This window comes from Arvicola amphibius, chromosome 7, assembly GCF_903992535.2.
Source record: "Arvicola amphibius chromosome 7, mArvAmp1.2, whole genome shotgun sequence".
Lineage (NCBI taxonomy): Eukaryota > Metazoa > Chordata > Mammalia > Rodentia > Cricetidae > Arvicola > Arvicola amphibius.
This window is the reverse complement of record NC_052053.1, coordinates 70,401,035-70,425,147: the sequence shown is the minus strand read 5'-3', so window position 1 is coordinate 70,425,147 and position 24,113 is coordinate 70,401,035. Positions and strand designations below refer to the sequence as shown.

Sequence of the window (24,113 nt, the reverse complement as noted above, 5' to 3'; positions counted from 1 at the left end):
TCCTTGTACAGGGAGGCAGAGGTGGGCGGAGCTCTGTGAGTTCAAGGCCAGCCTGGTCTGTCTGCGGAGTGAGTTCTAGGACAGCCAGAACTATACAGAGAAACCCTGTCTCAAAAAACAAAAGACAAAACAAAACAAAAACACAAAAAACAAACAAACCATAATCGGATGGTCTTATCATTTTAGAAAAAGTGTTCAGTGACAAATGTTGTCTCACCCATATTCTGAATGGCAGAGAATGATGGTCAGGAGGACAAAGATGTCAGTCATTCTGAGTCAGACATTCAACAAGTACTAGTAATCCTGTAACAAAGACAGCTAACAGGGCTGGAGAGACGGCTCAGCTGTTAAGCTCACATACTGCTCTTGCAAAGAACCTGAGTTCAGTTCCAGCACCCACGTCAGGTGACTTACAACAGCCTGTAACTCCAGCTCCATTCCAGGGGATCAGATGCCCTCTTCTGGCTTCCATGAAAACCTGCACACGTGTCATGCATGTGTGCAGAAATGCAAAAAAATTATTAAAAACATAGCTTATATCTGTTTTCTGTCTTATCTTTGTACAAAAACTGAAGGATCTTCTTAATAAAGGTAGAATTAAACCTGCTAAATGCTGAAGCTGAATTGGCAACGTTTCCCTCCTTGCTGTTGGTACATAAGGGACCAGATCTGATAAAGAATGCATTTACCTACTTCAGCAAGGTTTTCATAACAGTTTGGCGGCATGGTGGCAAGGCACAGAGCACCAGTCAAGCCAGCTCTGTCCAGGTGTCTCCTGCCCCGTGTCATTCTCCCACTATCATGGCCTCATTGCAGGACAGCTCTACCACTGACCAAGGACGTGTTCTAAAAAGCGTTCTGAGCCAACCTCTTTTCTCCCAATACTGTAATAAACACTGGCTGCTGCCACTGTAGCGTCTCTGGGTTTAGAAGACCAAGCATTCAAAGGAGGAAGAGGAAAGGCTGAGAGCAATGGTAGGGGACTGTGCAGCCACAGTCAGTGCACAGCCTCAGTAATCAGTTCCCTTGGTTCTGCTTTCCAGAGACCTGACTGAACTTTTCCCATACAAGGCAATCCTGTGTGCACTATGTTAAACTTCTACAACAACAGCCTATGGCAGGGAACTAGGACGGAGACCCCTCATGCCTGACCGCCACAGGTCCAGGTAAGCCTGGGAGTCTTCAGTTCTCAGTCAGCCCTGCCTCCCAGGGCACCTGCTGGGCAAAGGAAAAAGAGCCACTGCACACTTTCTTCTAGTTATTTCTACAACAGATTATATGTGTCTTGAATAGCAAAAGCCACACCTACAATGCTGAGTCTCCACCTTCTCGGATGCTTGCTCGTCCCAGACCTTGCACATTGTATATGTGAATAGACAACCCACTGAAGCCAGCATGACTTTCTCCTTCATTCTGTGGTTGTTTTTTAGTATTTGACAGTGCTACTGAGTGTCTAATGACCAGAGCATCATTAACGTCACATGACTGCTATTTGAAGCAAAAGTTTTAGTGACCCAGAGCTTTCAGTAGGTCCACACTGTCATCAGTAGTAGGAACAAACAATCAGGAGAGACTTCTTGGAAGCCCAAGCTGGGCCACGGTACAGAACACAGGTTTCATGGACTTGAGTCTCAACGCCAGCTCTGTCCTACCTGAAGAGCTTTCCCCTGGATTATTGCCTAATCCCTCAAACATCAATTAGCTCATCTGCAGCGATGACAGAAACAGGACCAATGGCAGTTTGTTCTCAGCAGCATGCACGTGCTTGAAAATATGGGTTCTGAAGCCGGGCTCAGTTCAAGTCTGAGTTCTGCTGCTTACCAGGCAAGGTGCTTACTTGCGCAAGGTGCTTTTTTCCCCTACTCTTCGATTTCCTCATTTATAAAGTGGGGATATGAACAACAGGCAGGGATGTAGGGGATCTTGGGCATTGTATTTCTATAAGTATTAAGAACAGCACCTGAGGGTGGTGGTGGCGGCGCACGCCTTTAATCCCAGCACTCGGGAGGCAGAAGCAGGTGGATCTCTGTGAGTTCGAGACCAGCCTGGTCTACAAGAGCTAGTATCAGGACAGGCTCCAAAGTAACACAGAGAAACCCTGTCTCGAAAAACAAAACAAAAAACAAAACAAAACAAACAAAACAACAACAACAACAAAAAGAACAGCACCTAAGCAGTGTGAACAGCCATGGGCAGTGTAGCAGCAGCCTATACTTCTTTGACTCTATGACACCTGCCCCCATGTGTTACTAATTCTGGAATCATAGTGTGTATTTCAATAATAAATGCCTTCTAAATGCTGCCAGCTTTTATCCAGATTTTAACATCTAGGGTGCCTGGTATAGCTGGTAACAACTTAGATTCAGTGCAGACAATAGAGCCCCTGGCCTGTGAAAGATACGCAACACTCACGATAAAGGCCACGCGTTTCTATTAGGTATTTACAGAAAAGTGCTCATCACTGTAAAATGGTATCTTTCAAAGCTCAGAAACAACTTATAAGGACTGTGAGCCATTCTCAATAATGTAACCATGGTGACACTGGCCTTTAATCTTAGCATCCAGCACTTGGGAGGCAAAGGCAGTTAGATGTCTGAGTTTGAGGCCAGCCTGGTTTACATGTCTACATATTGAATTCCAGGACGGATAGTACTATGTAGAGAACCTGTGTCAAAAGAGAGAGAGAGAGAGAAAGACAGAGAGACACAGAGAATGTAACCACCACCAGCACTCAGAATCCTCCCAACTCTAGGCATAACCAGCCCGTAAACACACTGGGTCCTTCACTATACTTCTTTGATTCTATGACACCTGCCCCCATGTGTTACTAATTCTGGAATCATAGTGTGTATTTCAATGCCATTGGGAATTGTATTTCTATAAGTATTAAGAACAGCACCTGAGGGTGGTGGTGGTGCACGCCTTTAATCCCAGCACTCGGGAGGCAGAAGCAGGTGGATCCCCTACACCCCTGCCTGTTGTTCATATCCCCACTTTATAGATGAGGAAATCGAAGAGTAGGGGGAAAAAGCACCTTGCCCAAGTAAGCACCTTGCCTGGTAAGCAGCAGAACTCAGACTTGAACTGAGCCCGGCTTTAGAGCCCATTGTATTCAGAAACACCCTGGCACTGTCTTCCTTCTGAGCCTCAGGTTCTTCTTGGCTACTTGCTTTTAGATAGTTTCAGAAACCTTTCATTTTGGAGGTCCTGCAGGCAGGCAAATGAAGCACTATTTCCCCTGCTGTTTTGCTGTAGTTAATCTGACTGGCGGACCATGGTGAAAACAGCTGCCTACTTTCCTTTTTGAGGATCTGAAGGCCACTTTGTTAAAAATCACTGACTCTTCACTTCGGCATGTCACAGTATCCAAGGGTATGTTTCATACTTTAGGAGGATGGAAACGTCACCTTCAGACCATACTGATGCCCTCACTTCTGAACTTGTATCCCAGAAAAAGCCATCAAGATGGATTACCTGTGCACAGACCTCTGACTGCTCTACCCCAACACTTTCTCCCACCTACCTCTGTCCCGAAAATAGACCCAGGTACACTAAACACACATGAGGATTTGAGTCTCCATCATACTTGGCCACCTTAAGAAAAAAATTGCCTTTTGCAAACCTTTCAGTGATTGTGACCCTGCATAGCAGGCAGATAAGACAGACCTGTTTGGGTAACTGTCAGCAATGATTGTCTGTTGGTTTAACTGCAAGTCTTTCACAGTCTCTGAAGGTAGATACAGAAAGAAATGCTTCAGCCGGGCAGTGGTGACGCACGCCTTTAATCCCAGCACTCGGGAGGCAGAGGAAAGAAATGCTTCAGTTTCTTCAATGACACAATCTCCTGGCTATTGGGAATTAAATATACAATTTTCTTTTCTTTTTTTTTTGTTTTTTGAGACAGGGTTTCCCTGTAGTTTCTAGAGCCTGTCCTGGAACTAGCTCTTGTAGATCAGGCTGGCCTCGAACTCAGAGATCTGCCTGCCTCTGCCTTCCGAGTGCTGGGATTAAAGGCGTGCGCCACCACCGCCCGGCTTAAATATACAATTTTCTAAATACACCTTTCTCAAATGTCTAAACACATAGCAACATAGACATTTCTCCTCTCCTTGAGCATAAAGCATAAATATAGCACACCCCAGAAGACAAAAGAAGGTTTCTAACATTAGGTATGTATCTTACAGATATCTTACAGATTCAGGGAATTGTCATTAAACAACCAAGGAAGTGACGTGTGCAGGCTCACTTGTGTTGTGTTTGTTTTCTGAGATGGGGCCTTATTATGTAGCTAAGGACTTGCTCTATAGTCTATACTAGCCTCTGGATTGCTGTCATTCTGCCTCAGCCACCGGTACTCTGGGACTGCAGGTGTGAGCTGCCATCAGCCCTACACAGATTCTTTAAAATGTAAAGTGTTGGGGGTGGGTGTCACTAGGTGACAAAGCACATGCCAGAATCAGCTGTTTGAGGCAAAGGTTTAAATCACCTCTGATGCTTTCACCAGAGCGCCATCACAAAGATGGTGTTCACAAGACTCTATGGCAACTGTTTGCTCCTTTTCCATTTCTTTCTTTCTCTTTTCTTTATGTATTTATTTTCCTCCAGTACTAGGGATTGGCCCCAAGGCTTTTCACATGCTAGATAAGCGTTATACCACTGAGCTAATATCCTTAGGTCTTTCTTCTTTAACATTTGAGACAGAGTCTTGCAATTTAGCCAAGGTTAGTCTTGGCAATCTTCCTTCCTCCACCTCTCAATAAGCCTGGATTACAGGTATGTCCCACCAGGTCCGGCAGCTGTTGTGCTTGGTTCTGTTTCTCATCTGTCCTCCTGGTATCCTGTGATCTGGAAACTCGACTGTCTCCTGTGTCACCTCCATAGTTGCATTTCACCATGACATCTAACATAACCTTCAAGTCAGATACTCAGGGACATCTGCTCAATGAAAGCCACAACTCTGCTTCCTGGCACCCTCAGGACACTCTGCACGCATCCAAGGCCATAACAGGCCACCTCAGCAAGTGAGCCGTCCTGAACAGTGCTTTACTGTTCAGAGGGAAGGAATGATGCGCATCCTGGAATATGAGCTATTGTCAGGTTCCAGATGCAAGGAGGGATGATCCTCCCTATGGAAGTCCAGGGGAGAACTCGGCTTCTCGGGGGCACAGAAGGGAGTGGTGAGCAAAGGGAGGAGCTGGGAACAACACACCCTCAGAGTGAAGCCTTGTGAGGAGGGCGTCCTTCAGCCTAGCCTCATCCAAATCACAGGATCTCCCAGAAAGCTTGTGGCTTCTTCAGTCATGGCTAAGAGGCTGTCGGAACAATGCCTCCTGGGCCCAGTGCAGCAGCTCCGCACTGCACACCTCCCTGTCACTATAGTCATTACAGCAGTGCAGTGGCTACAGCAACTAGGGGACCCCAAACATTTCTTACAAGGTCATCTCAGGTTACATTTCAAAATTCTCTACATACCTCGTATTAGCTCATAAATATTCATGTCCATAAGTTCACATATTAGTGCAAGAGAACCAGATTTCCTGTCGCTGCGGAAGAAAGAAGACTTTACTTTTTCTTGTCTTAATCAGAAAGCATAGTCAAGTCCTTTAATATGCATCTGTACACATTTCTGGTAAACAAGGCATTCTTACAACAGACAGTAATGGCCATGAGATTATTAATGGCACAGATTTTGACTTTGAATAAACATTTAGGCTAGGAACTAATATAAAATACTATGAAAACTCTAAAGCAAAGCTCTAAAATCACCTTTAAAAAAGATACATCATGAAAATAGAACATTAATTACCAGCAAAAAGAAGAGAAAAGCTTGGGAGTTGATGAATTTAGATCAAACTTTGTAGCTACATGGTTAGTTTTTCTGTTTATTTTGTTTTACTGTTTGAGACAGGGTCTCTCCATTATGTAGCTCTAGCTGTCTTGGAACTCATGTACACCAGGTTGGCCTCAAATTCATAGAGCCTTGAACTCATGGAGATCCACCTGCCTTGTCTCTCAAGTGCCGGGATTAAAGGCCACCATGCCCAGCTACACATTTAGTTTTGATTGATCTATGTTGTATAATCAAGATAACTTACAATGGGGGTGGGGGCAAAACCCAAAAACCTGTCAGAGGAGAGAAGAAAGACAAATGCTATCACTTACATGGGGTCCGGGTCTGAAAGTGAGTGGCGCAGAGGCCCGGGAATACCAACAAGCTTCTGATTTTACTCAGACCCAAGTCATGAAACTATATTGCCCCAGATGCTGCTCTGTGCACCTCTAGTCTGTCCTGCACTCACAGACCTTGGCACTGTGCACATCACAAATGAATGCTCGCCTCCCATATGTGGCTGAGATGACTTCCAAGAACACTGCAGGCCAAGAGGCCACACAGCTATGACAAGACTCAGCATTTTGATTTTAAACTACATTGTCCCATGACTGACATCTACTTCACTTTTGTTGGCAGATGTGTTCCTTTGAGAATTTGATAGGCCAGGTCCCCTCAAAACTGTACATGGCTTCTATACCTAGGGCACCAACCCACAGAATGGCAGGTCCTGGAACCTGTAGCCTGACTTCCCAGCTCGGTGAGTTTAGAAGCACAATGCAAATACAGTGGCAGGGTGGGGGGTCCCATGGCTGCGGCCATGCTCTGCTTTCTTGATTGACAGGTAAACTTTATGCAGATTATTCTATGAACATGAATGAAAAATATCATGAAACTGTATCAATTATGATAAGAAGGTGCTATGCAATCATAAGAAAGTAATTCACAACAAAGCATGGAGATCTGACTAAACTGCAGGAGCCAAACCTTGAAGATACAGGCTTTCCAAACACGGGTAAACCAAAACATTTTCATATCAGGAATGAGACACAACTTGCTCAAATAAAAATAAGACGAAGTGATAACTGTCACCCTCTCAGCTTCGAAACAAATGTTTTAAATGTCTAGCCACGATAAAAAATAATCTCTAGTATTAAGTTTTCTACTTTCGATAACTTTCCAAGCTCAGATATACTTACAAAACCACTTCATGCAACGTAAGAATGTTTGGGTGTGGATTCAGGCGCCTCAGTGCTTGTATCTCTCGTAGACTGTTCACTTGCTCAATACTATCATGTAGGCAAAAAGGCACAACTATTTACAACTAGGTCAACCATAAAATTAAGAGTTATGAAATCACATTTATTTCCCATGATCAAAATGTAAAACCTCATATTTCCAGTTAATCAAGTTTTATTTTTTCCACAAAAAAATTTAAATTAAGCATAAATTAGTCATACATCTTCATTATCTTAAAAGATTCAAGATTTCTTTTTTGGTGCTGGGACTCAAACATACGCATGAGAGATGGGAGACATCAAATCAAGGCTTTTTTCTTTTCTTTCTTTTTAAAATTTTTTCAAGACAGGGTTTCTCTGTATAGCCCTGGTTCTCCTAGAACTTGCTCTGTAGACCAGGCTGACCTCAGACTCAGACATCTGCCTGCCTCTGCCTCCTGAGTGCTGGGCTGGGATCAAAGATGTGAGTCAGTACCACCCGCCTTAAATAAAGGTTTTATCATTTAGGACATAAAATTTTATCATCTATTATCACAAAAAGATTTTTGGTTGTTTCTTTTAACATAGAAATATATAAAAATTCTAATTAAATGTGTTGAAAATATTTATTAATAATTTATGTTAAAGAAAATTTACTAACTCATTTATGAGAACTAAGCAACTAAACAAGTGCACACTAGTTGAAAGCATTTCAAAGTTCTGGGGCACATCATTCTCATTATCATGGAAAAAGTCTGCTTTCTCAGCATTTATTACCTAGAGACAGGTGAGTCCACCCCAGGCTATCCTGGATGAAGGGCACTGTATTTACTGCTCACATTTCAAAGCCTATCAAAACCAGTGCAAGGCCATGAGCTGGTTATTGCTACTGAAAAGTCCTTTGAAAAAACCACCCCATTTTGGGCTATGAGGATCACACCCAACCAAATGACCCATTGTTCCAGTCTTCCATCTCTGAGTCTCCAAAAAAACCAGGGATGTCTATCTTCCTGACTGCTGGCTGAGTTCTGTTCTGCCAACTTTTCCCATGTGGAAAAGTTCAGCATGTTGTCTAGTTTCTCTGAGAGGTTATACCTAACAGCACAATAGTACACTTCTGCTTCTTCTGAAACACATTTATTGAGCCATGAAAGATGCTACCCAGAAAAAGGCGCAGAACCCAGGAAAAATTCCCACAACCAGCTGCATCACAGAGCTAGGCATCAGCTGGAAGGCTGAGCAGCTAGCTCACTGGAAGCCTGCTATAGTCCGAGAGTATTTTTGACTGCCTTTCCCGTTTCCTCCCTTGACCCAGCACAGTATTCAAAGATCTCTGTGTTGTTTACACCTGCCTGTGGCTCCCTGGCTGAGTACCCCCGACCCCACCAACATCCTCTGCCACAGCAAAAGTGCCTCCCTAAATGCTTTTTGTAATTTATCCATTTTTATTTTATGTGCATTGGTGTTTTGCCTGCATGTCTGTGTGAGAGTATCACATTTTGGAGTTACAGACAGTTGTGAGCTGCCATGTGGGTAATGTGCATTGAACCTTGGTCCTCTGGAAGAACAGTCAGTGCTCTTAACTGCTGAGCCATCTCTCCAGCCCCCCAAATGCTTTTAAAACAGAGCTTCCTACAATGTATTCTATAGAACATAATTTATCAGGAATTTTTTATTATTGTTATTATCATTACATTCATCTATTGTATATGTGTACATGTGTGTATGCGTATATGAGCACATGTACATACACCTGTATTATGTATTCTATAGAACATGATTTATCAGGAAAGTGGATTTTTTTTTATTATTGTTATTACCATTACATTCATCTGTTGTATTTGTTCCCCAGACAGTTTCTTTTCTATTTTGGCGCCATATAGACATATTTAACTGAAGGTATCTATATAAATCTAGGAATCGCAAATGGGAGAAACAGGCAATATTTGTCTTTCTGAGACACAAACTTAATTTGCCTAATATGATTGTCTCCAATTGCATCTATTGTCCTCCTGCAAGTTATATAACTTTGTTGTTCTTTATGGCTAAAAAATTATCTTGTGTCTAGAAACATCTCTTCTTTGGCCATTCTTCTGCTGATGGACACCTATCCTGGCTCCATGACTCAGCTCCTAGAAACTGCTGTAGAAAACCCTGGCGTGTGAGTATGTTCATGTGGAGTCCTCCAGTAAAAACCTAGGAGCGCTATGTCTGTTATAAGGTAGATGAAGTTTTAGTTTACTTGTGGGGTTTTTGTTGTTGTTGCTATTGGTTTATTTATTTATTGGTTTGTTTTTGAGACGGGTTTTTCTGTGTAACCCTAGGTGCCTTGAAACTTGCTCTGCAGACCAGGCTGTTCTTGAACTCAGCGATCTGTCTGCCTCTGCCTCCGAAGTGCTGGGACTAAAGGATTGTGCGACCACACCCAGCTATTTATCATGAGGAGATTATGTTCATAAATTGCTGAGATATGAATTTTTTGGGTTGGGGGATGCTGTTCACTTTGTAAAGTGCCTGCCTAGCATTCATGAGGCCCCAGGTTCAGTGCCTACCACCAGATGAACCCACTGAATTTACAGAATTATTATCTTCTGCTTATCTAAGAATGTAAAGGTTGTCAATGCAAATGCATAGCTCTCACCTCAAACAGAGGAAGAGACGGTTTATTCTGGAGTCACACAGGTGTGACTATGGCTCAGAGTTTGACTCAGATACCATGTTCCAATGTGAATAACATTTTCCTGAAGTTCTTATAGTAACAGAACAAAGAAAATCTTTAATCAGTGCACTTTAAAATACATTAATGGAGAGATGGCTCAACAGTTAAAAGCACTTGCTGTTATTACAGAGGACCTGGGTTCAATTCCCAGCACTCATATCAGGTGGTTGGTGGTTGGTTGACTACAGCTCCAGAGGATCTGACCCCCTCTCTGGCGTCCAAGAGTACCCGCACACATTTGCTACACATACATACACCCAGGCCTACATAAACACACATGAAATAAATACACTGCTGGGAACATCAGGTAGGCAGGCTCCAGCAAAGCAAAGAGATTTCTGCAATAGGTCTCAGATGCAATCCGATGACATTCTTAGCCTTTGGCTGGTGGAAAATGGTGGTCTTTTAGTATATTCCAAAAGGATTTTTCCACATAGTAAAAGAGCTGTTGATCAAATGAAGAGGCTAACAATTCTCTGTCACTCCAGTTCCAGGAGACCTGATGCCCTCCTGGCCTCTATAGGCCCCAGGCACACACAAATGCAGACAAAACACCCACACACATAGGGGCTGGGGAGACGGCTCAATGGTTAAGAGCACTTGCTACTCTCGCAGAGGACTGGGTTCAGTTTCCAGTACACACATGGTGGTTCACAGCTATCCATAATTATAGTTCCAGGGGATCTGACCTCTGCAGGCACTCGGCATGCATGTGGTGCATATATATACATGCAGGCAAACACTCAAACACATAAAATAAATCTAAAAAAATAACATAATAATAAAATAACCAAAAGTAAAAGGTTCTATATCAATATGGGGAAGTTACCAAGTTGTCTTATAACTTCTTTGTATGTTTAAAATAGTAATTTCTTTGATATAAAAACAAATCCATCTGGTCTAAAAACTCTTACTGCTATATTTCTTGGCTACAATGAGGCCAGCAATCATACAACAGGTTTTGACTCCTTGGTGTGATGCTCCCTGAGAAGCTAAGACTTTAAGAGGCTGCTATGTGGGGCGAGGCCAGAGCATAGGAAGTATCACCCAGGACCTGGAAGATGGCTTGGAGGGTAAGAGCACAGACTGCCCTTTGATCCCCAGCACTCACATGGCAGCTGTTTCTGGCTCCAATTCCAAGTGGACCTGGTGCCCTCATCTGGCCTCCATGGGCATTGCATGCACATGGTACACAGACATACATGCAGGCAAAATACACACAAAAGATAAAAATAATATAAAACATTGTAAAAAAAAAGAAGCATCACACATAAGAAACTATAGCTCTAGGGCTACCACTTCCCACAAAGAGCAGAAGACCGCTCCTGGGGACTAAATTTCTCTCTTCCTATCTGCAGATTGTTTTCCCAATAAATTAATACATTAATTGATTCATGTGAATAAGTTTCCAGGTATGCTATGACATTTCGCTGAGGTTTGATTTATAAAAACTCACCATACACATACTGTGTGAAGTATACCACACTTTTACAAGCATGCTGTCGGTGTTAACATTGACATCACTGTAAACTTGGACAAGAGAAACCCGGTGTATTAAACACTTTAGCTCACAATCTTAACTGTCCAAGGACATCTGTTATAGCTTACACACCTTTAAATGAATACCAGCTTCCCACTAACATAAGATTCCTGGTTCCGACCTGTCCTGGTCACATACCTTTCAAAGTGCTGCTTCATCTGTTTACACGCATAGTAGTTTCCATCTCTCAGGCTCTGCATCTTCATAACTTCAGAAAACGTTCCCTCTCCTATCTTGCCAATTGCTTTGTAGTCTATAAGTAGAAATAAAGTTTAATTTACACATATTTCATAAATACTTCCCAACAAACATTCTATCTCTGTGTAATTTCTTGACAACACACTAGATCAGTTTTCCTAGCTCCTCACAGTCCCAGAGCTATGTTATGTTGGCACCAACTCCTGCTCTTGCAGTGTCTGCTCTCCCTGGAAAGAAGGGATGGCAGCACTGTCCCTGCCAGAGGTGAAAGGCTCTAAACGCTCCAGCAGGAGGAACAGGACATGGGCTGTGGCTCCAGACAGATGTCAGAGCATCTGAGCAGTCTTCTGAAAGTCACCCCCCAGCCCTGCAGAACACCCAGCCCCTCTGCAGCTGTCTCCTAAGATTCTCACGTGACCTAATTTTCTGAACGCTATCAGCAGCTGTCCCTGACTTTGCAACTACTACCACCACCCCCATGCTGGGCAATGGTTTATGCCTCTGACCCAACTGTGTGACACACCTCTCTGGTTTAAATGTTTGGAGTTTCCCAGGTAACAGCAATGTGAGCTTAGAAAGGAATGTGCCCTGAACGAAGCCCTACAGGCACACGGCTCTAGTGGCTATGGAAGCAGCAAGAAGGCGGTGAAGGGCTGACTGGAATGACTGCTGCCTGTCCTCGACCAAACGTCCATGGTCTCCCGGCACAGGGGAGGTGATAGGGAGTGAGGTGATAGGACTAGACACCTTCACAGGGTGTCTCAAGGAAAAGGCAGGCACAGCCAAGAATCACTGCTTTCCAAGCAGAAATGGGGGGATGGGAACATGCTGGGAGCACCAGGCCCACTGGGCAGGAACAGTTTCCACAGACCAAATAACAGAAGACTAAGATGACAAGACCCTTTGGCAAAGGGCAGGCCAAGAGCCTTCTCAGTAGGGCTGGGAAACTGCTCTGTAGTGTTTGGGAGCAGTGGGCTGCATTCCCGCCCGGCTCCCAGCCGCCTGGCTAGCTTATGCCCCGAAATAACAACACACAAACTGCATTCATTTAAACACTGCCTGGCCCATTAGTTCCAGCCTCTTACTCACATCTTGATTAACCCATATCTAATAATCTGTGTAGCACCACGAAGTGGTGCCTTACTGGGAAGATTCTAGTGTACGTCCATCTTGGGCCAGAGCTTCATCGTGTCTGGCTCAGAGAGGAGAGGCATGGCATCTGACTAACTTCCCAGCATTCTGTTCTGTCTACTCCACCCACCTAACGGCCGGCCTATCAAATGAGCCAGGCAGTTTCTTTATTAACCAATGAAAACAACTCAAACAGAAGACCCTCCCACATCACTGCTCAGTGGGAAGAGTGCTTACCTAGGGCAGGAGGCCCTGAGTTCCATCTTTGGTACCACAAAAGACAAAGCCACGTAAGTAAATATGGTGGGCAGAAAGTTACCACCCCAGTGGCAGAGCTTTGAGGAAGCTTCTGTAACTGAGAAGCAGAGGAAGAAACCAGGAAGAAGGCAAGGCGGAGAGCTGGGTCTGTCTAACAGAGAACATGGACTGGTACAGAGCAGAAGCAACTGTGGGAAGCAGCAGCACAGAAGCAAGCCTAAGCCAGCCTTGGCCTTCAGACCCAGGGTGCATCTACACAACAGCCTTGACTGAGGCAGCCCTAAAGGAGGCAGCGCATCTTCAGGCATGCACACTTGCATCCTTGGCCAAATTTCTTTTTCTGTTTGTTTACTGAGACAGGATCTTTTTATGTAGCACTGGGTGTCCTGAAACTCACTATGTAGACCAGGCTGGCCTTAAACCTGCAGCAATCGGCCTGCCTCTGCCTCTTGAGTGCTGCGGTTAAAGGTGTGAATCATCAGGCCTGGCTTGGAATTCATTCTGTTGTTGTTGCTTTTTGCTTTGTTTAAATAATTTTAATTGCTGGGCAGTGGTGGTGCACACCTTTAATCCCAGCACTAGGGAGGTAGAGGTAGAAAAGACCTCTGAGTTTGAGGCCAGCCTGATCTACAGAGCAGTTTCCAGGACAATCAAGGCTACACAGAGAAACCCTGTTTTAAAAAAACAAAAAAAATTATTTTTATGTTATGCATATGGGTGCTTTCTCTGCACATATGTCTGTACCACATGCTTGTCTGGTGTCCACAGAGGCAGAAGAGGCTGTTGGATTCCCTGGGACTGGATTTCATATTTGAACACATAAAATGTACAAGAAGGGGTAGGGCATCTGCAAAGATGTCCAACAAACATATGAATTCAATATAGAGCATGCCACAACTGATGGGGAAACCAATGTGTAGTGAATAACAGCGCCCCAGGGACACCCTCCGCCCTCTCAGTGTGCTTCCTGGGGACAGGGAGGTGCGACCAGCTTTTGCATTCTGCTGACTCATTTCTGTCCCATGTGAGCATTCCACACTAAGCATACAATACTTGTACAGGTAGGAGGAAGGTGCTGGAAAGAGAGTCCACACTTCCGCAGTTATCAGTTTCCACTCTCAGGAGACATGCTACAGATAACATTTAGAGACAAAGACAGCTATCATATGTCACAATAGCAAAACTAGGCTTATAAGATCATTTCCAATTATTAAGGAGGTATTATGGAACAGCCATAAGTTGAAACATTATATTTTGCTAACTGTACTTTCAACTAATAATTAGAAAGATGGGAAAATGTGCAGACATGATGCCAAGAAAAATAAAAGAATAGCAATGAGCTCACATATGTATGCATAGGAAAAACTGAATGCAAAAATCCCATGTTTTGCATTTATATCTAGGTAGGAATAAAGGTGACTTTAATCTTCTTCCTAACTCTTTTCTATATTGTTCAATGCTCAATACATTTATCTCAAATGTTTGTAAAGATGGGCATTTCGCCAGACGGTGGTAGTGCACGTCTTTAATCCCAGCACTCGAGAAGCAGAGGCAGGCGGATCTCTGTGAGTTTGAGGGCCAACCTGGTCTACAAGAGCTAGTTCCAGGACGGGCTCCAAAACTACAGAGAAACCCTGTCTCAGAAAAAAAAAAAAAAAAGATGGACATTTCAAGACCTTTAAAAAGTCAAGTCAAGGAACTTGCTTGCTGTGGGAGCTCCTTTGGCCAATAGTGTTTTTAAAACTTTAGGAGGAGGAATCGGACACTATCAATTCCAAAGTGTTTCATCACAAGGAAACTGAGCAGGCTTGCTTTGAAAATGGGGGTGGGGTGTCAAAACAGCATCCTAGCTGGCTCTAGATCACTGAACCAGCAACAAACTGAACCCGCTCCCCCACTGATGGCTGGAATAGATAAAGGGTCACTTGCTTCCCCCTGGCTTTGCTGGCAGACACAAGGTCTGGGGTATAAAATAGGAATGACAGGTAGGAAGAGAGAAAGCAAGAGCCCTGTGGGAAAACACCGAGGACAAGCACCTTTCCTGCCATGGGACTCTGACCTATTTCACAGGCCTGCGAAATAAAAGCATGGCCTGCGAGGAAGGCAGACAGAGCTGGGAAGGAGGCACAGAGCTGTGCTATTTGAACTAAAAGCCTGGTCCCATGCTCAGTTATCTAGGGGGAAAACCACAGGAGTCAAGGGCAGAGGAAAGTAAACCGTGGCCTATAGAGGAGTCCACCTGGGCTAATTCAATTTCTACTCATTCCTGTTAAATTAAATCTGTGGATGTGGAATTCAAACCTATTAGCACTTGAAAAGTGAGGTCAAACTTGCCTTTCATGGAACCTGTGTGTTGAGTGTAGCACTTTCATTTGCAGTTGCTCCAGCCATGGTGGGCCAGGTGAGCAGGGCTGAAGAGGTTAACTGTGGAGTGCAGCCAGAATCTGCAGGAGGAGGGATTCCACTCGCTCAAAGCTTTTTGGGAGATTAAGTAGTTCAAACCACACTATTAAAACCAGGTCGGGGCTTTGAACAAAAAGGGTTGTACCCAATTAATTATTTCTGTGGTGAGCAATATTGTGACCTGAATTACCAAACATGGCAAAAACACAAAAGGACACAAAATTATTCAAGAGCTAGTAACCATCTAAATTTAAACCACATTCACTAACCCAGGTAGCCTACTACTAGGAATGCATGGCACTGGTAACCCTGCAACCCTCAAGAAAATCTGTATTACAATGTGTATATACACACAGAAAACTGATACACTTTAAGAATGCTAAACAGGACCAACTGTGTTAAGTCGGGAGGATCCTGGAACTAACGAAAAATTTACTGGTTGAATTTATTACAAAGCCAGCACTGCTTTTATTTATTTTTATTTCAAAAGTTGATACTGGTGGATCTGTTTATAAAAACAGGTGATGTGCATACCAGGAAGAAAATGGAAAAGGGTGACTGAGAAAGCTTGCAGCCCTATGTGAGCTCTGACATTTAAGAGGGGACGGCCTAAGCCTTTTGCAGTGGCAGCGGCAGTGTGTAAATCTCCCTGGTGAGCACACATGCCAGCTGCTCTCTCAGAGGACACTGAATAAACTTCTTTCAAAACACAAATTTCTGATATAATAGCAAATCATTATCACCCTTTAGTAGTATAATTTTGCTTTTGTTTTTGTCGGTATGTCTAAATAATCCATTAGAAAGTTCAGACAGGCTGGGTGGTGGAGGCGCACGCCTTTGATCCCAGTACTTGGTGGATCTCTGTGAGTTCGAGGTCAGCCTGGTCTACAGAGAGAGTTACAGGACACTCAATGCTATACAGAGAAACTATCTTGAAAACCAAAACAAGGGCTGGAGAGATGGCTCAGAGGTTAAGAGAACTGGCTGCTCTTCCAAAGGTCCTGAGATTAATTCCCAGCAACCACATGGTGGCTCACAACCATCTATAATAAGATCTGGTGCCCTCTTCTGTCCTGAAAGGATACATGCAGGCAGAACACTATACATGATAAATAATTAAATCTTTACTTACAAAAAAGAAAAACAAAACAAAAATAAATAATAAAATTAAAAATTCTAGACAGGAGGCTGGGCGGTGGTGGTGCTTGCCTCTAATCCCAGCACTCGGAGGCAAGGCAGGTGAATCCCTGAAGTTCGAGGCCAGCCCGGTCTACAAGAGCTAGTTCCAGGACAGCTAGGACTGTTACACAGGGAAACCCTGTCTCGAAAAACCAAAACCAAAACCAAAATCCAGTCTGGATAAAAGATGAGGATTAGACGAGGACAGAAAAAGTCTGAATTTCCCACTTTCATTCTTTCCGTCTCATGTCCTCCACCCACTGGATAGCAAGGCGTTCACTCCTAACTCCCGTGTGTCAGACACAATGCATGACACACACACCATCTCCTCTGACCCTTGAACAAATCCTCTGAGATGCTTGTTACTATTCCTGGAGACAGTTGTCACTATACCTGTTCTGAGGGGACTGGAGAGATGGCAGCTAAGAGCACTTACTGTTCTTCCACAGGACCCAGATTTGATTCCTAGCAGACTGGAATGATTTATTCTGATATGGAAACTAGAGCCATGAAGAAAACCAGCGTAACAAAAGTCAGTAATGGGCCTGTGGCTGCCATATTTGCTTAGCTCTGTGCCCGGCTGCAGCATCCACCTAGCTCCTGAGCCCATGCTCGTAACTTCACCCTGGGACACCTTGCTACTCACTGTGCAAAAGGACAGAAAAACTGACTAAACATGATTGTCACCAAAAACTTGGCCACAATTAATTTCCGAACACACAATGACCACCAATGATTCAAAATCAAACAAATAATAAAGCTGAGGTGTGTCTAGTACCTAGCCATGCTACATCATACCGTGGTACTGCACCAGCTCATCAAACACCATCATAACCCATAGCACCAGTGAACCCTTTCTGGGTTCTTACTAAATTTACAAAAATTTCTGTTTGTACAGGAATATAATGAACTGGTTACAGAAAACAAGACTTTTCATATTTTCCTATCATCATTTCTCGGCACATGAGTATTAGTATTATTTCCGGACTGTACTGTATTACACAGGGTTCTCAACCTGTGGTTCATGACCCATTTGGGGGTCAAATATCAGATATCCTGCATAGCAGATATTTACATTACAACTCCTAACAGTAGCAAAATTATAGTTGTAGATATAAGTTTCTGTCCTGTCTGTCCTGCAGCCTGGTCCCACAGCCATTCAGTCCCAAATAAACACACAGAGGGTTATACTAATTACAAACTGTTTGATCTATTCTTCAGGCTTATTATTAACTATCTCTTGCAACTTAAATTAACCCATAACTCTTGTCTATGTTAAACCACGTGACTTGGTATCTTTTCTCAGTAAAGCATTCCCATCCTGCTTCCCCTGCATCTGGCCAGTGACTGACTCTGTGCCTTTCTTCTTCCTAGAATTCTCTTAGTCTGGTGGCCCATCCTATACTTTTTGTCTGGCTACTGGTCAATCAGTGTTTTATTAAACTAATATGGGTGACAAATCTTTACAGTGTAAAGATCCCACAATATTAGTCATGAAGTAGCAATGAGATAATTTTATGGTTGGGGGATCATCACAACATGAGGAACTGTGTTCAAGACTACAGCATTAGGAAGGTTGAGAACCACTGGATTAGGAAGTCAAATTGCCATTTGAGTAGCTGACAAGTTGTACTTTTTAAAAAAATTGTTAAATATGGTTGGAGAGATGGCTCAGTGGTTCTCTTGCAGAGAACTGGGATTTGGTTCCCAACACCTATGTGGTGGCTTATAAATGACTGTAACTCCAGTTCTAAAGGATCCCTGACCTTTCCAGGCACTGCATGCACATGGTGCACAGACATACATGCAGGCAAAACACCCACACGTATAAGAAAAAATATTTAAAGATTAAGTTTGCATATATAATTTGCATTTTATCATGTATGTTTTTAACTTTTCTGAGCTTTTGTTTCTTCTTAAGTGTGTATAAACAGTGCTTGTGTATGTGTGTGCACGCACATGCGCGCACACGAGAAAAAGAGAAAGAAAGAGAGAGAGAGAGAGAGAGAGAGAGAGAGAGAGAGAGAGAGAGAGAGGATATCATAGCTGAGAGGAAAAGCTCTGGTGTTGGCCTTCACCTTCTACCTTATTTGTAGCAAGGTCTCTTGTGTTTACCACTGCATATGCCTGACCTGCAAGCTTTTGGGGACTATCCTATCTCTGCCCCCAATCCCACAGTAAGAATGCTGGGATTACAGGTACATGTTATTGCATAAGACTTTGTTCTGTTTTGTTTTGTTTTGTTTGTTGCGACAGCAGCTCTCTAGGGTGTAGCCTTGGCTGTCCTGGAACTTGCTATGTAGACCATGCTGGCCTCAAACTCAAAGAAATTCAACTACCTCTGTCTCTGAGTATATAAAGGTAGTCTTCTTTCCTTCCTCCCTTTCTTCTTTCCCTCCCTCCCTCCTCTCCCCTTCCTTTTTTTCTTTTCTCTAGACAGGGTTTCTCTGTTTAACAGTCCTGGCTATCTTAGAACTCACTCTGTAGACCAGGCTGGCCTCGATCTCACAGAGATCTACCTGCCTCTGCCTCCCGAGTGCTGGGAGTAAAGGCGTGCGCCACCACTCGGCGGTAATCTTTCTTAAAGGGAGGAATACAGTGGCACAAGACTGTATAGAAGGCAGAGGAATAGGGACTGCCCCAACTTTGAGGCTAGTTTGGTTTACATAGTGAGTTCTAGGCAAACTAGGGCTGTCTCAATCAACAATAAAACTAAAAGCAGAAAAGTTAAAAATAAAATGAATACGAGGGATTGATAGACACACATACAAGCATACACAGGACATGGTAAGAGTGGTTACCTCTAGAGCCTGGAACACAAAGGGTCCAGGAGGAAAGATGGACAAACAGAATGCCCAAATGATCACTTTACCCAGTAAAACATCAGCTGACACCAGGTACTCTGGAAGAAAACACTGGAAAGGCGACATATCACCTGACATATGACTTACAAGGTACTTAATTAAACTACAGCTAATCATGAGAAAACCATCAACTGAATCCAAATTTGGAAACCAAAGAAATACGACACCAAAATATAATTTGTGATTCTGGAAACAAAACCACCATAACGGACATTTTCTGAGTTAATGGAAAAGACTGAAATAGGAACCGTGTACTGAGTATCAGTTGTAGTGAGATGTCCCATTTGCTAAACACATCTGCACATGGATAATGTGTGGATCAGCATGTGGCAATATGGTCATATGCGACTATGTAGGGAATGCCCTCATTCTGTGTGAGGGAAGTGAATGTTCACAGGCACATACATGCCATGCTTTGTGTGTGGAGGTCAGAGGCAACCTCAGGTATTAGTCTTCACAGAGTCTCGTTTGCTTCCGAGCAGCCAACGCTACTGCCTCTGGCTTTCTGGCAGTCAGAGGGGACAGAGCTCAAATTCTCATACTGGTAGAGTAAGCACTTTACCCAGCGAGCCATCGCCCTGGCCTCAAGTCCCCGGACCTGGATGTATTGCTGAATGGTTAGTGCTGAAATGTGATGATGCCTACAACTAACTCCGTGGAAGAAACCAATCTGTCAATGAAACAAGAGCACCAGAGCAAAATAAGGCAAAATAATGAAAAGACTTAGAAATACGCAGGGTACCCTCTTAGACCAATCTGTCAATGAAACAAGAGCACCAGAGCAAAATAAGACAAAATAATGAAAAGACTTAGAAATACGCAGGGTACCCTCTTAGACCAATCTGTCAATGAAACAAGAGCACCAGAGCAAAATAAGGCAAAATAATGAAAAGACTTAGAAATACGCAGGGTACCCTCTTAATTCTTCTGCACATTTGAAAATGAAATACTTGGGAAAGATGAATATATAGATAACATGTATCTATAAGTGTGCACTATTAAGTAAAAGTATAAAGATGTTTGTAGGCTGTGCGTTTTAATTGCAGCTTTGTGAGGCATTAATGAAAATGATAACCATGCTGGACTTGGTAGCACAGCCTGTAATGCCAGCAAGAGGATCAGTTCAAAGCCAATCTCAGCTACATATCTAGTTCAAGGTCAGCCTGGGCTAAATGAGATCCTGCCCTCAAAGAAAATTCCCCCAAAGTGATAACCATATAAACACTATTGGACAGAAAAAATGAAAATGCACGATAAGGGGTGAATGAGATCACTTATTTTTTAAATATTATGTAATTTATGTTACATAGAAATTACTGCATGGTAATCAAAATATAATACAATAGTATAATATATTCTTAATAGCAAAAGGAACTGTAATTTTTCTGCACCTCTGGCTACAACTATAAAAGGCAATCATAACTGTATTGCTGTGCAAACCAAACAGCCGTCCTAACAAAGCCAACCTGGCTAGCAGTCGCACTAGGATTTAAGTTACCCACAGACCCCAAAATAGGTAAATTTTTTCCAGTCCTCTACTTTCTAAAATGATTGCCTCAGTTCCCAACTTCTGAGTGACCGTTTTAAATTCCGCTGAAAGGTTGCTTCAAAAACACCAACTTAACTCAAAAAGTAAGACACAGCCCAGCTTTGATCGCGAATGCCTTTTAAGCCTCTGTCCGCAAAAGGCCGGAAGAAACAGTGTGAGCGCTCAGAGCCCACAGCCGAAGGTCTGAGAATTTCAGGTGCGACCTAACACACAGACGAACGAACGAACGAACGAGTGAATGAATGAAATCACACTCAAGCGCCCAAGCTCCAGCATAACCGCCTTGGCCCAGGTGCCTGGGCCGGAGCGGCGCCGCCACACAGGCCCCGGGGACCCTTGGCCCTTCCCCGGCCCCACTCACTCTTCATCCTGAACGCGGATGACGGCGACAGTCCGTGGTCTGACCCGGGCCGAAAAGGGACGAGACTGTGGTACCGGCCTTCTGTTTTCCTGAGGCGGCTTCCGGCTCGTGGACCTTCGCGGTGGTCCCTGGCTGGAGAGCGTTAGGATCCGGCCGCCATATTGTATTCCTGTTGCCCTAGCAACCGCCATACCGCTCCCCCCGCCCCCGTGAGGGGGAAACTGAGCCTGAGGCTACCGCCCACACATGCGCAAAAGAGAACCGCGCCTGTCTGCTCACGCATGCGCAGTGAGACCAGCTGCCTCAGTTTGGTCGCTAAGCAACCTCTCTCTCTCTCTCTCTCTCTCTCTCTCTCTCTCCCTCTCTCTACTCTAATCCTTGAAGCAGCCGAGAGACGGCGATAGAAAGTAAGAGCAGGAGAGAGAGGGAGACAAGAGGGAGGACGAGAGATAGAAGAGAGAAGCGAGGAGAGGAACAGCTAGTAGATGAGCATAGAGGACGCGTAGCTAGACGATGATCTCTCTCTCTCTCTCTCTCTCTCTCTCTCTCTCTCTCTCTCTCTCTCTCTCTCTCTCTCTCTCTCTCTCTCCCTCCCCCTCTCTCCTTTAAATTTAAGTACAGTTTCCTACCTTAGTGCGTAGGCGACCTTGGCGGGGCTGACTCTTCCCAGCTCTCATGAGAATGTAGCGATGTGAAACTTGATGCAAGAACCACGTCCTTGAGCTTTAACTGACTGCAACACCCCTTGGCACCTGTTCTGTGCCAACACCTACTGTTGAGCATCTACCAGCGGGGTTTATAGCGACTGTTATGTAAACGTTTCACTTTTTCACCAAACATTCGTTTGCTCCAAGCACTGTTGCAGGCATTAGGGATATAATGGAAAGCAGTGTGGTCAAGATCCTACATTATTTATTTATGGCAGGGATGTCTGTTTTTGCTTTTGTTTACCAAGACAGGGTTTCTCTGTGTAGCTCTGGTTGTCCTGGAACTCACTATGTAGAACAGGCTGATCTTGAACTCATAGAGATCCACCTGTTGGGATTAAAGGCCCACACCATCACACCCGACCCCTTAAATTATTGCTACTGTGAAGTTGAAAAATCCTCATCCCAAGGGGCTGCAGGGAGGACAAATGAGACATAGCTGGGGCTTTACCCAATTTCTTGCTGGCTTTTCCTGAGGCGTGAGAGGTCTGTCGCAAATGCTCAATAAATGTTTGTCCCAAACCGGGACGCTTCGGCACCTGCCGCTTCTCTGATACTCCTGTCTGGCGAGGGCAAGCCTGGTTTTATGCCAGTGTTGAGGACGCAGGACAAACTTTACCCTTGAGCCAGTTACACAGGTAGATGAGAGAAGCGCTTAGCTGACTTGGGCTGCAGAAGCAATTGCCCTGTTGTTGGCGTCCCAGAGAGGCAGAAGGTCTTTGTCAAGGTCACCTGCTGGTGGTCCTTGAGCTCAGAGAGTAGTCCATGGCTTCTAACTCCCTGAGCTTCTGCCACATTCAGAAGAAACTGTGGAAAAAAGGCTTTCGACAGTGAGCATGTTTTTAGGGAGGAGAGGCGTGTTTCAGACAGGTCCCTGAACAACTGATTTGTTTTAGCAAGTTAGAAACAACATCTGCAAAACCTTTCTGTTTGCCTATTTTTCGTCTTTATTATCTTAACAGTTTTGATATAACACGTGTGATAAAACATTTAAATTCTGATTTCCCGTTCAGCTTTCCATTTCTCTCCCCACCCCCACGCAAGAATTAACAAGCAGGAGTTTAGTTTCTATATGGAACATTTCACAGGTCCTAAGATAGGAGTGTGGTCTTCTGATTGCTGAGGGACAGTGGTCTCTATTATAGAATTCTCTAGTTGTTGTTGGTGGGGGGGGGGGTGCAGAAGCAAAACGTGATCAGACAGGCAAGAAGGACTCAATACTTTCCAGGAGCCGCCAATGGATAATGGATGTTCAGAGTCCAAAGGAATGGTAAACAAGGAAGGAAAGACCCTGGGATGAGAGGAAGGAGATCCACAACAGGCAAGGAGGAATGGGATTCAACGCTTATGGATGAAGCTGGGGAGATGCCCAGGGCAGTGGGTATGCAGAACAGCCAATCCAGATTATAGCAGGAAGCTCTGGAAGGGAGCCTCCAACTGGGAACAACAAATGAAACAAAATAATACAACTGCTCTCTGATCATGTGTTTGACTGCTTTAAAAAGGAATTCAACAGTCCAATCAAGTCAGTGACTCTCACGTAGAAAACTAAGCAAAGAAACACAGGACAATACAAAAAGTTCTACCATGCTGTGGCCAGGGCAGACTGGATAGCCAAGACTGGCGGGGGTGCCAGGATTGAGACACGGAGACTTCTTCTCAGGTGGAAGAACAGCAACCTTTATTTTGCCCAGCAACCGTTTATACCTCTACTGCTTCTATGGAGCAGAAAGAACACAAACATCCTTGTCAATTACAGACCACAAGGAAGTTACGCTGTCAGTCAGGGAGAGTGAGGGCAGCTGGATCACAACACTACCAGAGAGAAATAGCTGGAGGTGTGCTCATTTAGTAGTTTGTTTAGCCCACATGAAGCCCTGGGCACAGCCCAGCCCCCAGTACAACACAGCCTAGGCAGTGAGTGCCTATATTCCCAGGGAACCGCTGGGGGATGGAAACAGGAGAAACAGTTCAGTGCCATTCTCAGCTGTGAGGCTAGCCTGCGTTGTATGTTACTCTCAAAAAAGCGAACAAGTAAAGATTCACAATGTCGTCTATTTAAAATGCTGCATATAAAGACACACATCCACCCCCTTAAGAAAACTTAGTTTGGTACCATTTATTTTGTCTAATGGCTTCTGAATTCCGTGGGTCTCG

General features: G+C 44.1%; 1 protein-coding gene across 2 annotated transcripts in view; it reads right to left on the bottom strand.

The window, feature by feature from the left end:
* Mok (MOK protein kinase) overlaps nucleotides 1-21,366 on the bottom strand; it is a 34,781-nt gene extending 13,415 nt beyond the window's left edge. Inside the window, exons 1-4 of one of the 2 annotated variants that reach the window (XM_038337331.1) lie at nucleotides 21,250-21,366; nucleotides 11,445-11,559; nucleotides 7,030-7,119; nucleotides 5,473-5,543 (exon numbers count right to left, since the gene is read on the bottom strand). In XM_038337331.1, coding sequence (XP_038193259.1) covers nucleotides 5,473-5,543; nucleotides 7,030-7,119; nucleotides 11,445-11,559; nucleotides 21,250-21,256 — 283 coding nt within the window. In that variant the 5' untranslated portion in view covers nucleotides 21,257-21,366. The remainder of the gene's footprint in view (nucleotides 1-5,472; nucleotides 5,544-7,029; nucleotides 7,120-11,444; nucleotides 11,560-21,249) is intronic. The other variant, XM_038337332.1, reaches the window with a different exon arrangement.
* Nucleotides 21,367-24,113: the final 2,747 nt, after the last annotated feature.